At 38.9% G+C, this 18043-nt stretch overlaps 1 protein-coding gene across 7 annotated transcripts in view; it reads right to left on the bottom strand.

Annotated features, from left to right (window-relative positions):
- Positions 1-18043, bottom strand: part of usp9 (ubiquitin specific peptidase 9) — a 37608-nt gene that overhangs the window by 12822 nt on the left and 6743 nt on the right. For 3 of the 7 annotated variants that reach the window (XM_032566896.1, XM_032566893.1, XM_032566894.1), the window contains exons 3-33: positions 17249-17394; positions 16797-16876; positions 15483-15595; positions 14629-14847; positions 13789-13904; positions 13447-13698; positions 13220-13355; positions 12983-13135; positions 11838-11942; positions 11471-11677; positions 11243-11379; positions 10617-10655; positions 9247-9380; positions 8644-8734; positions 8287-8400; positions 7951-8179; positions 6437-6532; positions 6112-6323; positions 5686-5926; positions 5459-5608; positions 5176-5296; positions 4924-5054; positions 3889-4167; positions 3631-3756; positions 3329-3466; positions 3060-3226; positions 2187-2295; positions 1946-2092; positions 1696-1842; positions 1400-1607; positions 1085-1305 (exon numbers count right to left, since the gene is read on the bottom strand). In XM_032566896.1, the coding sequence (XP_032422787.1) occupies positions 1085-1305; positions 1400-1607; positions 1696-1842; positions 1946-2092; positions 2187-2295; positions 3060-3226; positions 3329-3466; positions 3631-3756; positions 3889-4167; positions 4924-5054; positions 5176-5296; positions 5459-5608; positions 5686-5926; positions 6112-6323; positions 6437-6532; positions 7951-8179; positions 8287-8400; positions 8644-8734; positions 9247-9380; positions 10617-10655; positions 11243-11379; positions 11471-11677; positions 11838-11942; positions 12983-13135; positions 13220-13355; positions 13447-13698; positions 13789-13904; positions 14629-14847; positions 15483-15595; positions 16797-16876; positions 17249-17394 (4764 nt within the window). The remainder of the gene's footprint in view (positions 1-1084; positions 1306-1399; positions 1608-1695; positions 1843-1945; positions 2093-2186; positions 2296-3059; positions 3227-3328; positions 3467-3630; positions 3757-3888; positions 4168-4923; positions 5055-5175; positions 5297-5458; positions 5609-5685; positions 5927-6111; positions 6324-6436; positions 6533-7950; positions 8180-8286; positions 8401-8643; positions 8735-9246; positions 9381-10616; positions 10656-11242; positions 11380-11470; positions 11678-11837; positions 11943-12982; positions 13136-13219; positions 13356-13446; positions 13699-13788; positions 13905-14628; positions 14848-15482; positions 15596-16796; positions 16877-17248; positions 17395-18043) is intronic. The other 4 variants (XM_032566898.1, XM_032566895.1, XM_032566899.1 and 1 more) reach the window with 3 other exon arrangements.

Genomic DNA, 18043 nt, shown 5'->3' on the forward strand with positions numbered 1-18043 from the left:
AGCAAAATCTAAATTGTAACAAACCAAACTTGTCATGAGTGCAAACAAGTGAATTTATTAGTCATTAAAAGTTTAGGAGAAACTCCAGCGGTGTTAGTGCCATTTCTTGCATCATTAACTTGAACTGAGAGCAGCTCGCTGCTTGATTTGGAAGTAATGGCTCTTAAAAACTGATTTCTGGGACCAATTTATGCAAAGATAGTATTGTGACATTTCGCTGCATATGAGAGTGTTGAGCTGTTACACATACATTTGTTTCTGTGGAGACTTTCTACTAATAAATGCATGGCTCTACGCTTGCTCTAAATTGCATTTTTATGTCAACTTGAGGCTTGAGCCCCAATCAGTAGCTGTGTTTTCATCGTTTATTTTATGTGCATTTTAAAGTGTTGCATTACAGAAGCTACAACAGCAAAAATTAAAATAACTTCCTCAATTTCCCAAAAACGTTTTACACTCGGTTGAGGTGGTTTTTGGGATAGATGAAGTGCATTAACTCTCCTTTTAGAGTTAATGCACTAAAGGGGAGATGGAAACACATTTGCCGAATGAGTTATTCCGAATAAGACATTCTCGTCGCCAATGACGAATTAAGAACATTTTTAAGTCCAAAAGTCTAGCATGGAGTGGAGAACTGTCTACATTTTTTCTGAAATATATGGTCAGCGCTGGTTTGCAATCTCTAGATCGTATTTATAACAGCAATAAATATAATAATCTAACAAATTTATGGTTTGTGTAACCTGGTTGATTCACTCCAAACCAGTAGATGGAAACACGCCCAATTTGGCAACAATTTAAAATTTTGATCAAAATCCATAATAATAAGTACAGATCATGACAAGCTGTGCCTTGAGCGATAGAGAGGACATGAATTTACGTGTTGATTTGAAGCCTGCAGAGAAACAAGGTTGGTCATTAACTTGCTACTTACTGCATTTCAGACCATTGTACAGGTAGGTTTACCCAAAATAAAGATGTCTTGAAGTGAGACATTAATGTTGGTCATTCCTTGCATTTGACAGAAATGATCAGACCCTATGATTGTAGCCCACACAGACTTCTCACACATTATTTCTAGTACCTCATTTTCCTGCTTCTCGTCACCAGACATGTCATCGTCCACGTCGGTGCCTGTGCCCTCGATCGCCAAGATGCCGTTGCGGATTGGAGGGATCATGTAAAGCTGCTGGATAACAGAGTTCATATAGCAAGTAGCACCGGCGTTCTTCAGGCCAACAAAGCCTTTGTTAGGGCGTGGTCCCACGGGAGGCAGGTACTCCCACTCTGTCAGTGTCTCGCAACCTGAATGTGGAGGCAAGAGGAAAACTCAATTCAACGCAAATTGATAAATTATGTGGCTGCTGCTTGTGAACCTGTCACTGAAATGTCTCCCTACCCAGGTAGTACATGTCAGTTAGGGTGTCAACTATTTGTTTGAGGTTGCGGACGCAGCCGACTGCTAGCGCCACGAGGAGCTCGAAGCCGGCGTTGATGGATGCAGGAGTGCTACACACTGGGATGGCCTGCTCTGTGGGGAACTCCCCACTCTTCATGTACTGCAGGTAAACATTAGATGCTGGGAAGATGAAGTCGTCGATCAGCTCCTAATTAAAAAGAGAGGAAGAAATATAAGCAATGAGAGTAAACTGGTAAAAAGGATGTGTTTTTGGGTTTTTTTAAGTCTGTCTGTACCTTAATGAGATTTGCTCCTCCCTTCTCACAGCCAATGTAGTATTTCTTTTCAGGCGTCTGGAAGGCCAGAAGCTCTTTGGTGACACCGAGGTGGCCCTCCAAGATGGTTTCTTCCACACCAGTTTCTCCTGTCCTCTTAACCTCATCCTGATGAATGAAATTATGTTTGACCTCGAGCAAGACCGCATCCTCTAAACTACAACTGAGCTTTCAAGAGCAAAAGAGAATCCAGCCAAAGTATGAATCTCACCCGTATTCGTTTGAGCCAGTCGATCTCGTTGTTGAGCAGCACCTCGGCGTTTGGCAGGTTGATGTTACTGTTGTAGGCGTAGTTAAGCAGATGTCGGAGCAACGTGAAGTAGTCCCCTGCGTGTTTGGCTCGCTCTTTGGCTGTGCTCTGGACAGAAAGTTAACAACTGGATGAGTGAACACGCAGCAAATGAGGTCAGATGAACGTTTGGCGTACAATCGCAATCTGTGTAACCACGTACCCCGAGCACTGTGAAGAGGAGGGTGATGAAGAAAAGAAGAGGCCGATGCCCCATGCAGCACCTAGTCGCCATTAGGAAAAACTGCTCTTGGGCCATCTGACGCACAGACCTGTTTAAAGGAGATTTAACCATAAGAATCATAATAACAAAATAGGCCTGAAACGATTAATTGTACCAGTTGTGATGAATCAATTATTGAGGTAATCGTCAACTAATTTAGTAATCAATTAATCATTAAGTGGAGGATACAAACCAACTGTACAAAAAATATATACATTTAAGATTTTAAAAAAATATATAAAAATCATATATGTTCTCACAAAACTCCTCAATGTATAACAATTTTAGCTTAACCTGGTTCAAATTCTGTATTTAAAAAAAAACAAAAAAAAAAACTAAAGCACATTTTGCTATTAACAATTAATTGGTTAATCAAGAAAAGGATTTATTGCCAGATCAGCACTACACTGTATTCATGATAAGTCAAGCAGACAAGGCTGAGCTTTTCACATGTTGATATAAGTATTTTGTTAATTGCAAATGATTGCATCTTTATTGTTGTTTTTAATATTGTAGTACAAACGCCTAATTGGTTAAATACATTTTCTATCTGACTGTCAAAATAATCAATAGAATATGCAATAACTAGAATAATAATTAGTTGCAGCTCTACTATATGCAGGGGATCAAACAGGCACTTTCTCCTCATTACTGTACCTCATGTGACAAATGTGATGTACACAATTAAATAAGTTCATATTTTGCTTTACAAGCTCAAAGCGACAAATTAAGATTTTCTTTTTAATACATTTGTAATAATTTAACTCAAACTGGAAATTAATATGAATTTAATGTGCAAACTGAAGCACTTACTTGCTGTGGCAGTGTAGCAACAAGTCTATGATGAAGGTCTGCCAAGCCTTCTCCTTACTGAGCGTGTCGAGAGCCGTAGGCATGAGGGCAAAACACAGGGTCATCACTTCCAAAGCCTCGCAGCACACCTGCTCATCTTCTCCATCCGGCTCCTTGGCTGCATTAGTCTATAAAGAAAAAAAAATTGTGCTTAATTTCAAGATACAACATACACAGTTGAGTTCTTGATAGTCCTTTGAAAATTAATTTCATTTTGCATAAAATCTTACCTTCTCGTATATTTTACTGATTTCATCATTATTACTAAATACCAGCTGCACCGTGCCACAACCCGATGCCCACACGATTTTCTGCACTGCTCGGATCACGCAAATGTCTGGGATGTACTTCGATGCCTGGAAGAAATTCTGATGAAAAATACAGTTCCATTGAATCCATTATTAATATTGTTTTAAACACTCTACTTCTTACAAACAAACTAGATTTGAGAAACTATTAAATCCAGTGATTAAAATGCTGTCAGACACTAAATAATGGAAGTAAAAGTCAGTTAAAGTAAAGTGTCCTTTACCTCATCAGAAATCTGCTGGGCCAGGCGGATAGCTACATTGCGCAACATACATTCAGAGGTAGGGTTGGGAATGTTTTGCAGGGCACTTTGAAGAACCAGCGCCTGGTCGTGAGTCGCCTGATTTATCTGCACAGAGTCACGAAAGGAAAAAATAAAAAAATTAAACAGAAATAGACAAGTCAAGGCTGCAGCAGGTAAACAACCCAGGAACCGGCTAAACTGGTTTGTCTGTTCACGAGGAAAGAAAGAGTATCTAACCGGAGAGACGGGAATATTTCCGTCAGCGTTGGGTTGGCAGGCCTCGGCCACAGCCTTCACGTGGCCGAAGCCGACCGCAGTCAGGAGGAGCTTGGCGATCTTCAGAGCATTGAGGTAAGCGCCTCGGCGCGTCTCCATGTCAGCGGACGGGAGGAAGTTGTTCCTGGTGAGCATGCTTAGCACCAGTGGCAGACCGCCGCTCTTCAGGAAGTTGTACTGGAAGTCACTAGCATCCTCACCTAGAGTGGCACTAGCTGGCATCAGCAAAGCATACACAACCTGCAACAAGAACAGGCAGAGAAACCTAACCTTAAATATCTTTATTTAGAAAAACAAGAAATATAACAGCAATTTGCTAACAGTAAGAAGGAGCAAGTGTGGGAAAGTAGGGAGAGCAGGTACAGTGATTTGTAATAACTTGAACAAAAATAAATTGGCTTTAGCTCTGTAACTAGTTACATTTTGGTTATAACCAAGATATTTTCCCTATTTGTGAATGCAACATATCTAAGCAGATTGCAGTAAAATTAACAATCTTCAGTGTATAAGTTGTTACTGAGAGAGGAAGAGTCAAAGTTAGCTATTTGCAGCATCAGTGAGGTTTTAGATGAGGTCAGTCGTCATTTCATCCTTCCAAAATTTTACTGTAACCTCCCTCTGTCAGAGTTTGCTTGATCTAGAAAAGTTGGCAACATTTTCCAAATCCTAATGGTAAGCTAAGTTACTATGTGTTTTAGGAAATGTACGCTGACATAACATGCATAAAACATTTTAAATGACAAAATCTGTAATGATTGTGACTTTCTAAATATTTAGTGACTACAGCAACTGTCCTCTCAATGTGCAGTGATGAACGCCTTAAAAGAACATATGGAGTGTAGCTCTTGTATCTTTTCATTCTTAGTGAGAGAAACTGGAATTTAATAATTTGGTATCGGCAGGTTACAGGTTTTCAACATTCGGAAGGAATTCACAAAACTTTGATTGTGGGTTTAGCTCTAGTATTTTGTCACACAAATGTACACAGAGCCTTACCTCAATGAGGTAGAGCACTTGTGAAGGTGATGGGCCGAAGAAACGGGAGTCTAGTGACGGACTCAGACTATTCTCTCCTAGCTTGGCATGGTCCAAACACACAGCTCTAAGATTCTCCACTGTGGTGTTATCTGTGTGCACAGAAAAAGCATGAAATTTGTCAAGGAGATAAAACTGTGTGTGTTGTATTTACAAAGTTAACATCAGACTAAGATGCAGAAATAATTCTCCACATCACGTTGTGTTATTTACCTGGAGGCATGAGCTTCATGAGAACTCGAGCTCCATCTCTTAGTTGAGGCATGTTGAGGTTGCACCCGAGGTCAGCTACTTGCCACAGAAAGGAGATGTAGCGCGGGTGTAGCGACATAATCTGGAAATCAGAGCGAAGGGTCTCATGTTATTTTTGTTTGCGTCATTTCTGTTTTAAAGGATATTAAATTTTCAACATAGCCAACATCAAAGTATGATAGATAAACAGCATAGCTAGTTGTGCTATTTGAACATTTAATAGAGTCCATGCTTGTTAACTTACCACACCAGGAAGACAGCTCTCAACTTCTGGGTTGGGCCCATCACTGTAGTGGTTTCCGTGGTTACCAGGGGAGCCAGTGGATGAGTCGGATGAGCTGTCTGGGCTGGAGGGCATGTTGGCACTCACCTGGGTCAGCTTGGCTGTGATCAGCTGCATAATGAAAACAAGGTTTAGTTAACGGTGGTTAAGCAGTTAAGAGTTTGAGTTACACACACACACACACACACCGTTTTGTCCTTCAAATTAAGCTGTCCAATCAGCTTCCTGTCATCAGCAGGATCAACGATCTCTCCACCAATAAACAGCTCAATCTTCGTGTGTGCGGCGTTGGCCTTTATCCTGTTTAGGATTCCCCGCCGGACCGAACCGATGGTGTCATTGGTGTGTGACCAGATGTCTAAATCATCCACCTGACGTCCTTGGTTCGGGAAACGGACGATCAGTGTGATATGCTTGCCCCGGAAAGCTCTGCACAACAAAGGAGACAAAGAGGTTTCAATGGAACATTTTAAAATTATACCAAGAAGCTAAACAAAAAGTAAAAAAAACCCAAAAAATCTCATGTGTGTGTTCTCAATATTTTCCAACCACAGAGCTAAAAATGGACCATCATCGTGTTAAAGCAGAATAAAACGACAATTTAATGATTTTACCTTGACATAGGCAGTATAGTCCTCTCCTCATGGTAGTCGCTGTCGCACTCATTAATGTATTCCTTAAGCACAGTGAGAACCCGCACCATGCGGATGGCCTCCTGCCGAGCACAGTTAATGCTGTCTTTGTCTCCATCTAACACACACAGGGTGTCATAAGACGCCTTCAGACGGTCGAAACAAGACTGGATGAAATCTTCATGAATCTCAACCTGAAGAGAGAGGCAATGGGAGAGAGCGGGGATAAATAATAAATACCCGACTAGCAAACATTATGAGCTCTAAATGATTATTTGCAAATAGTACGAAGAAGTAGTCTCCATACCTGGTTGACCTGCAGTTTTGGTCCGAGATTGGTGTAGATTTCTTTCAGCAGGTCTATGGCTCGGTTTGCAATGTCGTCACTTCCTTGAATCACCACCTAGATGAGAAGAGGGAAGGAAGAAATTAAGTCAAGCAGAATCTGTTAATAAATCTTTGCCTGGAATAAGCACATGTGCAACTGACTAAGAGTGAAGAGATTTCATGGCTCTGCAGGTAACAATACTAAACATGACAATATTTGTTGAAGCGGGATGTCAAACTGTAATCCAGTCTGCCCAGATGATTATGGTGAAATAAGCGTAAGCAATTATGAGTCTCAAAAATGGAAGTAATTGCTTTAAGTTGATGCCCCATATCCTTGTAATAAACTTTTATTTACAAGGAAGTAATGCAGCTGCTCTTTAGTTGAGAGAGTTGATTGCTACCGACTGCTAATAGGACCGGCTGTCAACACTTAGCACTGAAGAAACCTCAACCACCTGGAAGTTGTTTGTGTGGAAGCATTATGGGTACTTGGTAGGAAAAAAACCTACAGTGACAAACAAGACACAAGCACTGTTAACACTGAGAATACTAACACTAGCAAACAAATAGCTGATAATGCCAAAGTTAGCATTTATTTTGTAGCCACCACACAAAAAGGCTGTTTTTCAGTCTTTAAAACATTTTTACATTTATAAAATATTTATCCAGATTTCAAACTGATTGCTTTTTGGCATTTGGACAACCAATGACAGACGAGGAAGAAATCTGCTATTTGTGGATCACACAAACCTGTACTGAAATAATTGTACCGATTGCAGATACTTTAAAATATATATATATTTAAATACTCCACAAAAAAACATTCCAGATCTGCCTAAAACAAAATTTAAAACAATTCCTGTCTTATTGTCTCCTTGTGAAACCAACATCGTTTAGAGCATCGTCTCATGACCTGGAAATCTCCCGATGCTCCTACTCAACGGTAAAAAATAAATTGTGACAGACTCAAATGACTGTGCACTGTGAGAAAAATCCTGCAGTACAACGTGAAGCAAACAATGCTGCGGCATGCAGGTTCTGAATGTTGAAGGGCCATCTTCCTGTGATAGATCACCTACAGTCTTCTTTTCTTCAGAATTTACTCTACTTGAGTTTAAATCTTAATCACGTGAATTTCGTATTGTAGATTGTCACTTCTATAATTATTCAGTTTCTATGGATAAAAGCAAGAATCTACTATTTCCATCGTAAACCTTGAATTCCTTTCAACTAATTAGGCAGCTTCTATGCTTTAAAACAAGAAAATAGAAGTGAACTGAAACTATTTCTGAGCGGACTATACAGACAGCTCAGCATCTTCCAAGTTCACATCTGTTCAAATTTGTCAAACCAGACAATCTACATTAGCTTTAGGGACAGAAATGATGCCCAAGGTGATCTAACACTGACACAATTGTAATATAAATCAGTTATTTGATAGAAATAAATGCAGAAGCATTCATCTGTAATTACTGCAGCTACTCTCCTCACCCTCCACAGGTAGTCCAAGCCAATTAGTTCCAGGTCGTCCATCATGTAGGCCCTGCGTTTCGCTACCAGCTTGCCCTCCCTGCAGTTGACGGCCTTGAAGAACCTCTCGAAGCACTTCATGCCGTTCTCTGTCAGAAGCGACGGATCCAACTGTAGCACATTGTTCTCAAAGAAGTCCTTGTTGATGTCTGGGTCTAGGTCTGGCTCGTCCCCCATCAGCTTTGAGTACCTTTTAAATAGAAATAAACCAGAGCAGTCAGAGAGAGAGAGAAAAAAAGCCCAGGACTGACAAACGGAGCAAAAGCCAAAAGCTAGGAGGTCTGAGTAAAGCTGTACCATTTGAAGCAGGCCTCACGGTCGCACAGAAACACAGCGTTCTCAGCCAGACACTTCCATATCTGCTTCGCCTGAGGAGCACACAGCCACAGCTGGCCATCTTTTAATAGGAACCTGGAAAGAAGAAACAAAAGCTGTAGTGGAGCAACAATTCCCTGAAGGCTGAAGTCAACGACAACTTTTTGACGGAAGAAAACAGTCCTTGATTAGACACATTGGTTGCAGAACCAATTTTGTAACAAACCTTTGGCAACCAACTATTTTAGCAATTTGCATAACATTTTTAGATTACGCATGTTAGCACAATTTTTAAGTGGATAAAATTAATTTTTAGGCGTAGGGAAGGAAAGGACGTACCTCAGAAAGTTAAGCCGCTCCTGTACTTCTTGTACATGACTGTAGCGGCTTCCCGGTCTGACTGTTTGAGGGTCAAACTCTGCTTGCTCTTCTGAAAAAGTGCGCACACACACACACACACGCATAATAAATCATACTGCAGACTGTCTACCCCATAACAGGGATGTCCAAACTTTTTGTTACATGGGCCAAGACATCCAGTTTTAAAAATATTTTCATGTCCCAATTGAAAAAAATACATAGAACATTTGGTCAATTCTGGGCAATAAAAACAGGGTTTAGGTCATTCTTTCTTTAAAAATGCTTCTTGTATTGAACCAGGTTTAGTAAATACATTAAAAGCAGATTTGGGCGCAGCAAAGAAGTCAAATACACATCAACCACAATGACTTTTAAGAAGTCATGGAATAAACGTGGACCTTGCACAAGCAAGCAAAAAGACTGGTTATTTAAAGATGAATACTTTGTATTTTCTATTGCTAAAAGATGTTTAAAGTCTGTAATAATCTTTTGCCCCTAATTTAAAAAGAAAAAAAGTCTTAATTTAAATTTTGTCCTATGGGATCGGTTTTCTCCAACTACAAAATCGAAGTCTGTAGCTACCTTTGGACAGCTGCCTCATTGTCTCCATGTAGGCTGAGAGATTCTCAGCCACCAGGGTGACCAGAGCGTGGTTGTGCTGCAGCTGGTTGATCAGGTCGTGGCGGTAAAACACATGAGGGCTTCTCTGCGTTTGACTGAAATGGAACAGGAAGAGGAGTGTTTGATGTAGAGAGACAAACAAAAGGCGAGAAAGGCAGAAAACATGGAGAAACAGTAGAATTGAGTTTAAAAACTTTTAGTGTAACCTGATTAATAAAAACACTGTACCTTGATTTCTCATTTGGTACAGTGCGTATTGAAAAGAAAATATCTTTTGGGAGATGTTTGTGTATATTTTGTGTGTTTAACCAGAAGGGAGGTTGTGTCGGTAAAGGAAATTTCTTGCCTCATTTCCACATAAGCGAGCCTTTAATTCAGGCAGTTGTCACATTGTTTCTAAAATACTATCAGAATCTAAACTTGAGAAAGTATTTTTTCACCCCAGGTTATTATTCAATTGCACAAACTGTTGTGCAGTTTTTCCAGCATTCACACAGCGACTTCAGCTCTGTAATAAAAGCGTTGACACAAATACTGCAATAAGAGAGATATTTCAGGAAACTGAAAACATGGATCCAAGGCATGAAATTTCCCCGATACGCTGCATTGAATGATTTGAAGTGAAAGGAACTGGCCGGAGGAATAGCAGGGCTTCATCTCAAAGGACTTTTTAATAAACCCCAGAAAACTGTCAACTACTATCTGCATGAACCACAGCTCGCATTTGATTATGACAAAACTGAGCATAAAAGGTTCATTAAACTGAGAACCTTTGCTGCCAGCTAATCTAATGCACACATGCATTGTTTTCTTTGACTTAATCATATTTTTCATTTAAACATGTCATCAAACCTGGTCCTTCAAGTCAATGATGCTTGACTAGATACTTTTAGAACAGAACTGATAAGAAATTTTAGGGACTTCCCCTTAATAAAAACATATTACTTGTTTCAGTGTTTATTTTAAACACAAACACTTTCACTGGGAAATTTCAGAGAAGAGAAATTTGTGAGAAAGCACTAAAAGAAAATGCACCTTAACCTGACCAACAACTTGAAAAAACCTGATGTAGAAGTAAAAAAAAAAATAGATGGAGTTATGCATCTTAAGTTATAACTCATCCAACTTTTTGAGGTTTTGATTAATCCCAATTTCAACCTATAAATGTATAAATAGTCATTTGAGATGAAACCCAGAAAAGAACTGTTTAAGCTGATTTGTGGCAAAGATTTACGTTTGATGTAGTTTACGTTGTAAACTTCTCAAAGAAAGTGAGGCTTGACGCAAAAAAAAGAAACAGAGAGAACCCTAGAATTGGCATAAAAACTTACCTCACTAAGTTCGTTTGTATGTTAATTGGCATTTTCTTTCTGGAAAAACAACAGGCATGTCTGCTACATAGTTTCTACAGTGACTAAAATACTGTTTTAGTACTTCAAAAACAATTAGACTGATGCACATTATTAGCTAACGTCCAACTTTATGGTGATTACTTCTTTAATTACTTCTGCCCTTTTGGACCACCACTGCTCACAAAAAAAAGCTTCAACACCACAAATAAAAGACAAAAAGCTGACTAATGTTTAATTTGTGTAACAAGCTTAATCCCTGGCATAGTGGGCTGCTACTCAAGAAAATGTTAGAAGAATTCAATATGATTGCCCGAAATGTAGCAATCACAAGCTGTGAAGCCTTACATAATTTATAAAGATTAACTGCAGTCAGAATCTGACATTTTACTAAATAAAAAAAAAAAAGCAAAGAAAAAAATGTAGAGTCACTTTCATCAGAAACAAGTACAAAACTGAGGTGTCTCAGCAATCTTACATAAGTGATAAAAACCAATAATGTGAACGTTTGTTTTTGCCTGTTCCATTTTGTGAAAACTAAAAGCATCTTTTTCTGTATATAAAAAAAAATTTGAAAAACAAAAAATAGAAATCTATTCCAATTTTACCTCAGGTTCTGAGGAGCTTCTCCAAAGAGGCTGCAGATTTCCCTGATTTGCTTCAAGGCAGGGATAACCCACTTGTCATTGGTACGAAGCTCTTCTATGAAGCGATCAATCCACTGAATCTTTTGCGTGTCTCTGTCCTGTGGGTGAAAAGAAACCGCACTCCATATTTAGCGACTGTGTGAGCATCTATTTGTTACGTTCACCAAAAAAAAAAAAAGTAAATGTTACCTGTGAGCAGCTGTAGTCCAATATCTTGATGTGAGCACTAAGAGCCTGATCCATGATGTCTACAGGAACGTCGTCGCTGTGCGCCAGGTTCCAGAGCAGGTTGAGGACCTTGTGGGCCATAACACCGTCCTTATCGTCCTCGGCCAAGCGCCGGATTAGCTCGAGCAGTTTTTCACGCTGCTTCTTGCTAGCATTGGTCCAGCTTGCCTGCAAAACAGGAGGAATAAGCGAAGGCAGAGCAGCAATCAAGATTTATCACATCGATGATCTGCTATGAAGCAAAGCATTTAAATTTGACTGAGCTAAAAACAAAACAAAAAAAGAAGACAAAGCGCAACACTTGCATGTTCTGCGATATTATTCTTACCTTGAAGCAGTCGAAAAGATGATCGAGCTGCTCGGGTGAGAAGTCCCACGCCAGCTTGGCCAAGAGATCATGGACATTCTTCACAATAGCCTCGTGCTTACCAGCCTGCACATAGACATGAGCAATACAGAAACATTGTAACATTATCTCATCTGCCTCAACTGACCCAAAATTGTTCTAACTATTCAAATGTTAGACTTTAGTAGTGAAGTCTAACTGCTTGAAACTGTCATTCTTTTTAAACACTAATTGCCAACATTAGCTTACAGTTTAATATTTAGCACTTCTAAAATCAACAAACCTGAAGATCTATTTCATTCCCAATCTGACAGCATTTCCAGAAACATTTTTACTAAAACCTACTCCATTACTGTCATTATCTGCATAGCAAATTGCATAATTTAGATTTTTAAAAAATAAAACACAAGAAAAACCTGAAGCACAAAGAAATTTTGTTGGTGGCTGCAATTGGAGATGACTAAATCTCATCTTTCTCCAATGTGTAAAAGCAGCATGCCTGAGCACCGGCAGCTCGTGGTCTTTGGTGAGGACAATGTTGCTGAGAGAAGATAAAAGTCAGTCCGCTCCAGAATTACTGGGGCGCTTAAAATGCAGTCAGAGGAAGAACAAATGATGGAAGCTATAGGATGCTTTCTTGCTGCAGAGATTGCAACACTTTCAGCAATAAATAGCAGCGTAGATCTGAACAAAACAAAGTTGCCATGTCTCATCTTTTTGAGCTTTCAACTTAACTTTTATAGAACAAGCTGGATGTGGAAATGTCAGAATTAAAGTGAAGGCCTATGTTCTTCAGAATATTAACAAAAAGACTGACGTGTGAAAATGCTAGCCACACTTATCTTTAGAAGATTCTAAAGTCAGCTTAAAGTGTTAACAGTGTAATTTAGTCCCTGTGTTAAAGCAACTCTTCTACTAAACAGACTGTAAAGCTACCTCAGTTTCCATTATAATAATGAATTCCCACTTTCAACAGGAAGGCTGGAAGAAAACATTTTAAATGTTTTTTTGTATTTTCCTCTATTGTAGGTTTAATTGTTTGCTAATAATTGTTAATGTTTAATTGCCTTATTAAACATGATGTGTATAATAAGCAGAAAACTAAAACATGCTTAGAGGTGGCGCACCTGTGCAGCCCAGATGTTGTCCAAGTCCTGCATGGTAAGAGCTTTCTCTTTTATAACGAAGCGAAGGATCTTCTCCAGCTTCTCGACATACTGCGGCTGATGCAAACTGTCCCTCAGCACAATAGAAAGGATGTGGTTTTGCTGGATCCATTCCTGATGCGGGAAGAGCAGATTTTACAGACGCCAAATTCACGGAACGACAGCCTCGAATGTAGTGCTTTTGAAGCCTGCGCTTACCGCCATGCGCTCTGCGGTCAGCCACTCCTCCTCCTCAGGGTTATGCCGATGAGTGTAGTAGGAGACGCTGGAGATCACCTTGTTAACTTCGTTTAGTGCATTCATTTTGCCGTTAAAAGAAGAAATTTGTAATAACCTGTTGAAAGAAGCAAAATCCAATTCCCGTGTGATCACTCTGTAGATGTACGACGGAAACAGTCGAGCTTTAAAGAGACTCAAATACCCACCTAAGAATCATTTTTAACCTAAAAATCTCTAAATTCTTGACCGTCTCCTCCTGCCCTGGTACACGAGAAGCCAGATTCTTCAGAGACTTGATTATCATCGACAGTGCGTCGTTTTTGGCTTCATTCTTGGCCTCTTTCTTGAGCTCCTCGTCTGTGAGGTTCTCTAGAAACTGGGGAACCATCTCGATGACTGGAAGGAAGTACTTCTTTACTGTGTGCAACGTGAGGAACTCATAACACTGGCCAAAAGGCCTGCAACACAAAACGGGACATCAAGTCACACCAAAAATTTACACTTGGAAATGTTTTTGATGAAATAACTGTGGCGTTGCCGATTCTCACTTGATAAGTGCAGCAATGATCTGGACGTTCAGTGCTTGGCCGCTCATGAAGCGGTCGTGCAAAATTTGAAACCCGTTTAACGTGCCAAATTTGTTTATTAAATCAACCAGCCAGCCCTGTGGACAGAAAACACACCGTTAATCTTACAGGTTGCTTTATCCAGAGTCATTATTTTGCAATTTGAGACCTAATTAGGCGTTTATGATGAACAACTTCCTCTAATTATTTCACTTATGTTTCCAGTTAATCCAAACTGCAAAGAAAGCGTCCAGAAAAATATGCCAATCTAGTTTTAATCTCGCAAGATTTTTTTTTTTTTAATAATCTGATTAAAAACAACTGTATAGAGACTAACAGTATTATAGGCAGAGCTCAGCATAGTGATGGGCTCTGTGCCAATAGAGGCAGACAGGCGAGCAGTGCTGCAGTGTTGTTCACAATGACCCTGAGCCCACGCTACATTCATCCACCTTTCACTTGAGAATTTCTACTCCCTGATGTTTCTAAATTCTTTTACAGTGTTACAAGAATTAGTCTAAGATTAGGTTTAAGGTCTTGCAGTGGGACTGTTGTTTTTATTTACTTAGATAAACACAGATTTTTTTTTTTCATATATTTTTAATGAGGGCTCTTAGTCATGCCAGTTTACAACTTCAGTCTCAGATAGCTAAAGTTGACCTAATTACCCAGCAGAAGAGGAAAACGGCTACATTTCTGGATGATTCTTTAAAAAAAAAAAAAGGAAAGTTTTCAATTTTTAAAAAACACAAAGCAATATTTGGTTAAATATGGCTTTTTTTAAAAAAAAAAAATTTTCATTCAAAAGTTATCGAATTTCACCTTGGGAGATCTCGGGTCAGGCGGACGAGCGTAGAGCTCATCGTCGGCCAGCTGGGCTCCAGCGGGGACGGTCTCAGAAGGCCGTGTGCCGTTATAAATGTGGAACTTGCAGTGGGGATTGAGGGCCATGGCCAGCAACTCCAGTAGCGGGAACCAGTCCTGAGACAGCTTGGCCACACACAACTCCACCAATCGGTGTGTGTTATTAATGATACACCTCTGAGAGACAGAAACCGGGAAAGAAATTAAACGTTAAGACGGACAACGTTAGAATGAATAGAACATAACTCACATGTTACATTTTGACGTCTTTATCGAAGACATTTCTTTATGAAAATATGGAATACAAGAACCTCAATTCAACAAGAGCCATAATGTATGCTAATAGTCATTAAAATGAGAAAACCCTGTTCCTTTCTAAATTGATTATGACTAATTAATGTGTGTGAAGAAAGCAGATATTCACCTTTAATATTTTACAAACATTCCAAACAGTTTTTACACTATTTTAGTCATTGAGGTAGTGCACAAGCAACAAGAAATGTGTTAAAAGATACAAATTAAGAGCCAACATGCGTTCAAATAAAAAGTCAACATTGTTTTGGCCAAAGTCGAAAGCAAAAAACAGAAACCATTTCTCCCAAAGTCCCTTGAGGTTCCAGAAATCAATCTTCCCAAAACAAAAGCAAACTTCGCCTACTTCTAACAATAACATTATTGATTGCTCCTCGTGCTGCTGTTTTCCCCCTTAGATCTTCAACAACTGAACATAAAACTTGATTTTGGGGACTTGTTTTCAAACGTAAAAGATTAACGCAGATTTATTTAAAGAGAGAGCCCCAATAAACACTCACATGTATCTCAAACTTCCAGCCACTGACTGCCTCATCTGTCAGGATTTTTGTGAAGGAAATGGTTAGACCGTCCCGGAAAAACCTCTGACAAGCCTCACATTTCACATCCAGTCCTGTGAGGAGAAAACAAGAAGAGACAACTCACAACATTAACATCAAAAGTTAAAATTTGGCATATGAAACATTCAGCTTAAACAGATGTCAGGGTACAAAGGTTTTCAGGAAGTTCTGTGCAGATGTTGGCAAATAATGTGCTTTTAATAAAGTCAAATGAGTTAATGCAAATAAAAAAAGGGACATGAACCAAATGTGATTATTAGGGAAGTCGTTCTTATTCTGTATATACTTTTCTAATCTTCTGCAGAAAACTTTCAGTGTAAGAAAGATACATCTTTATTATCTGCACAAAAACCTTTCCATACTAAAGAAAAGCTGGTGGCATTTCAGCAGCATAAAGAACCGTGTCAAGGCTGATCCAGCAGTGAGTTATTGTAAACTCACCTCTTTCTTATTCCATTCAATGCAAAAAGTAAGTGTTCAATTTGTCATTTTCTTTTCCCCGAAAGGAGGTTCCTTGATGGTTGCTTTTGGGTACATAACACATTTTACTCACCTGATAAGTTACCAGGGGGCTCAAGTTAAAAACCTCTTTAAAAAGAGAGACAGCATGAATACTGGAGATATTTGTGCCCTGGTAAGAGTTTGTTTGCCTCGAGAATATAGTTGATGTCAGACTTATTTATTTATGTGCAATACTTCTAGAACTCCAATAGTTCTAAAGTGTAAATGTATATACAAGAAAAAAAAGTATAAGTTTCCACATAAGGAGTTTGCCTTATGGTAAAAAATATATCACTATCTTTACAGCCCGATTTAAAAACAGAGCCCTTAAGGAACATCAAACAAAAACATAGGTCAAAGAACATTTCTGAAAGGATTGTTACATTTGAGCCATCAAGTACAATTGATTTTTAATTAACTATGCTTTTTCACAGGTTTCAAAGTGTGGTGCTAATTCACTATTTTCTACATGAAAACAGGACAAGTATCATGGCTGGCCAACAACTTTGTGTATAAACACAAACTTGTAACAGTACTGCCAACATCATTTGTCTAACAAACATAGTAATATTAAAAAAAATATGAATATGAAAACAGTAGTCACATATACTGTTTAAATCTTTACATTTTACTAAGAAATTAAGAAATAAAATCTGTACCCTCTCTCACATCTTAAGTTAATTTGAAAGAAATGTCAGCTGGACGTTAACACCACAAAGCATTTACTAAAAAGAACATGCTGCACTTTCCTACCTTTTTTACTCAGGTCTATAGCAGCTTCCAAGAGGACTTCTAACTCTCCTTTTGGCAAAACTGGAACCACCCATCGAGGCCTGAAAGATAAATCAGCAGAAATACCAAAATAATGCGTAAAACATGTATAACCACGCCATAAATATTGTTAAGCTGCATCCCAAGCTCCTTAAATGCCAAGTCATTGAGAAGTGTTTTCCCATCGAGTGTGTGAACAACTTAAACTTCTTTAAAAGAAATCAGTAACATTAAATTTAATTTGGTATACATTGACATACATAAAAATATTTTAAAATATGCAAATTGCACACTGAATTAAAAGCAGCAAGGCATAAAATGAAAGATACTTTACATAACTTAACAGCAGTAAAGCATTTTTCATTTGTAACAATGCAGAGCAGGACAGGGGTCGACCGACTCCACTAAATCAGAGCTGGCAGACGAGCAGATACCTGTTAATCATGTCATCAAGCTTCGCCAAGTCAGTGTGAGGAAAAGCAGGCTCTTCCTCTTCCAGCTGAGGGGGGCCTTCGCCCTGGCCCTGCTCATCTGGTGGGCTCACGGGGGAGTTCTCATTAGATGAATTAGGAGATGAAGTCTGGAGATAAATAAATATGTGAGAATAAATTTGAAGGAGCTTTTAAATGCAGGTAGGAAAGCAGGGGAAGACGAACACTCAAAAGAATACTTCATGTAGTAAAGATAGCAGCTACGGTATAAAATATTGCAATTATGCCATCAGTTGCAATACATCCACATTTTCATCTCCTCCTCCCTCTCTAATTAGCATCCTTGGTGCTGAAACGTGTGTCATGTGTGGGCAACTACTGCAGTAAAACTCAATCCAACAGTGCAAGGCCACAGGATTGATTATACTCAAAAGTGCTGCACAAAGGAATCACTTCCAACCAAAATATCGTGGCTCAACTTTCAGGCTGATTTCTCTATGAATCGGTTTTTATATCTGTTAAATGGCTTAAATAATTAAACCTGAAAGTCTTAGTCTCAAGATATGAACTAGGTAGCAGTGAGTTTATACTAATTCAGGTCTGATATAGAAAGAAAACACAAGATATTTTATTTTAACTGTGTAGCTTTTTGGTTAACTGATAAAAAAGTGAAAACCTGCCTGCAAAACTATTCTGCATTTTTAAATATATTTATTTATTTTGGTCATTTCTAACTTTTCCATACCCAAGTCAAAAAGAGAAAAAAAATCATGCAATGCTGAAAAAAGAAAGAGACAA

The sequence above is a fragment of the Xiphophorus hellerii genome, chromosome 7 (assembly GCF_003331165.1).
Source record: "Xiphophorus hellerii strain 12219 chromosome 7, Xiphophorus_hellerii-4.1, whole genome shotgun sequence".
Taxonomy (NCBI): domain Eukaryota; kingdom Metazoa; phylum Chordata; class Actinopteri; order Cyprinodontiformes; family Poeciliidae; genus Xiphophorus; species Xiphophorus hellerii.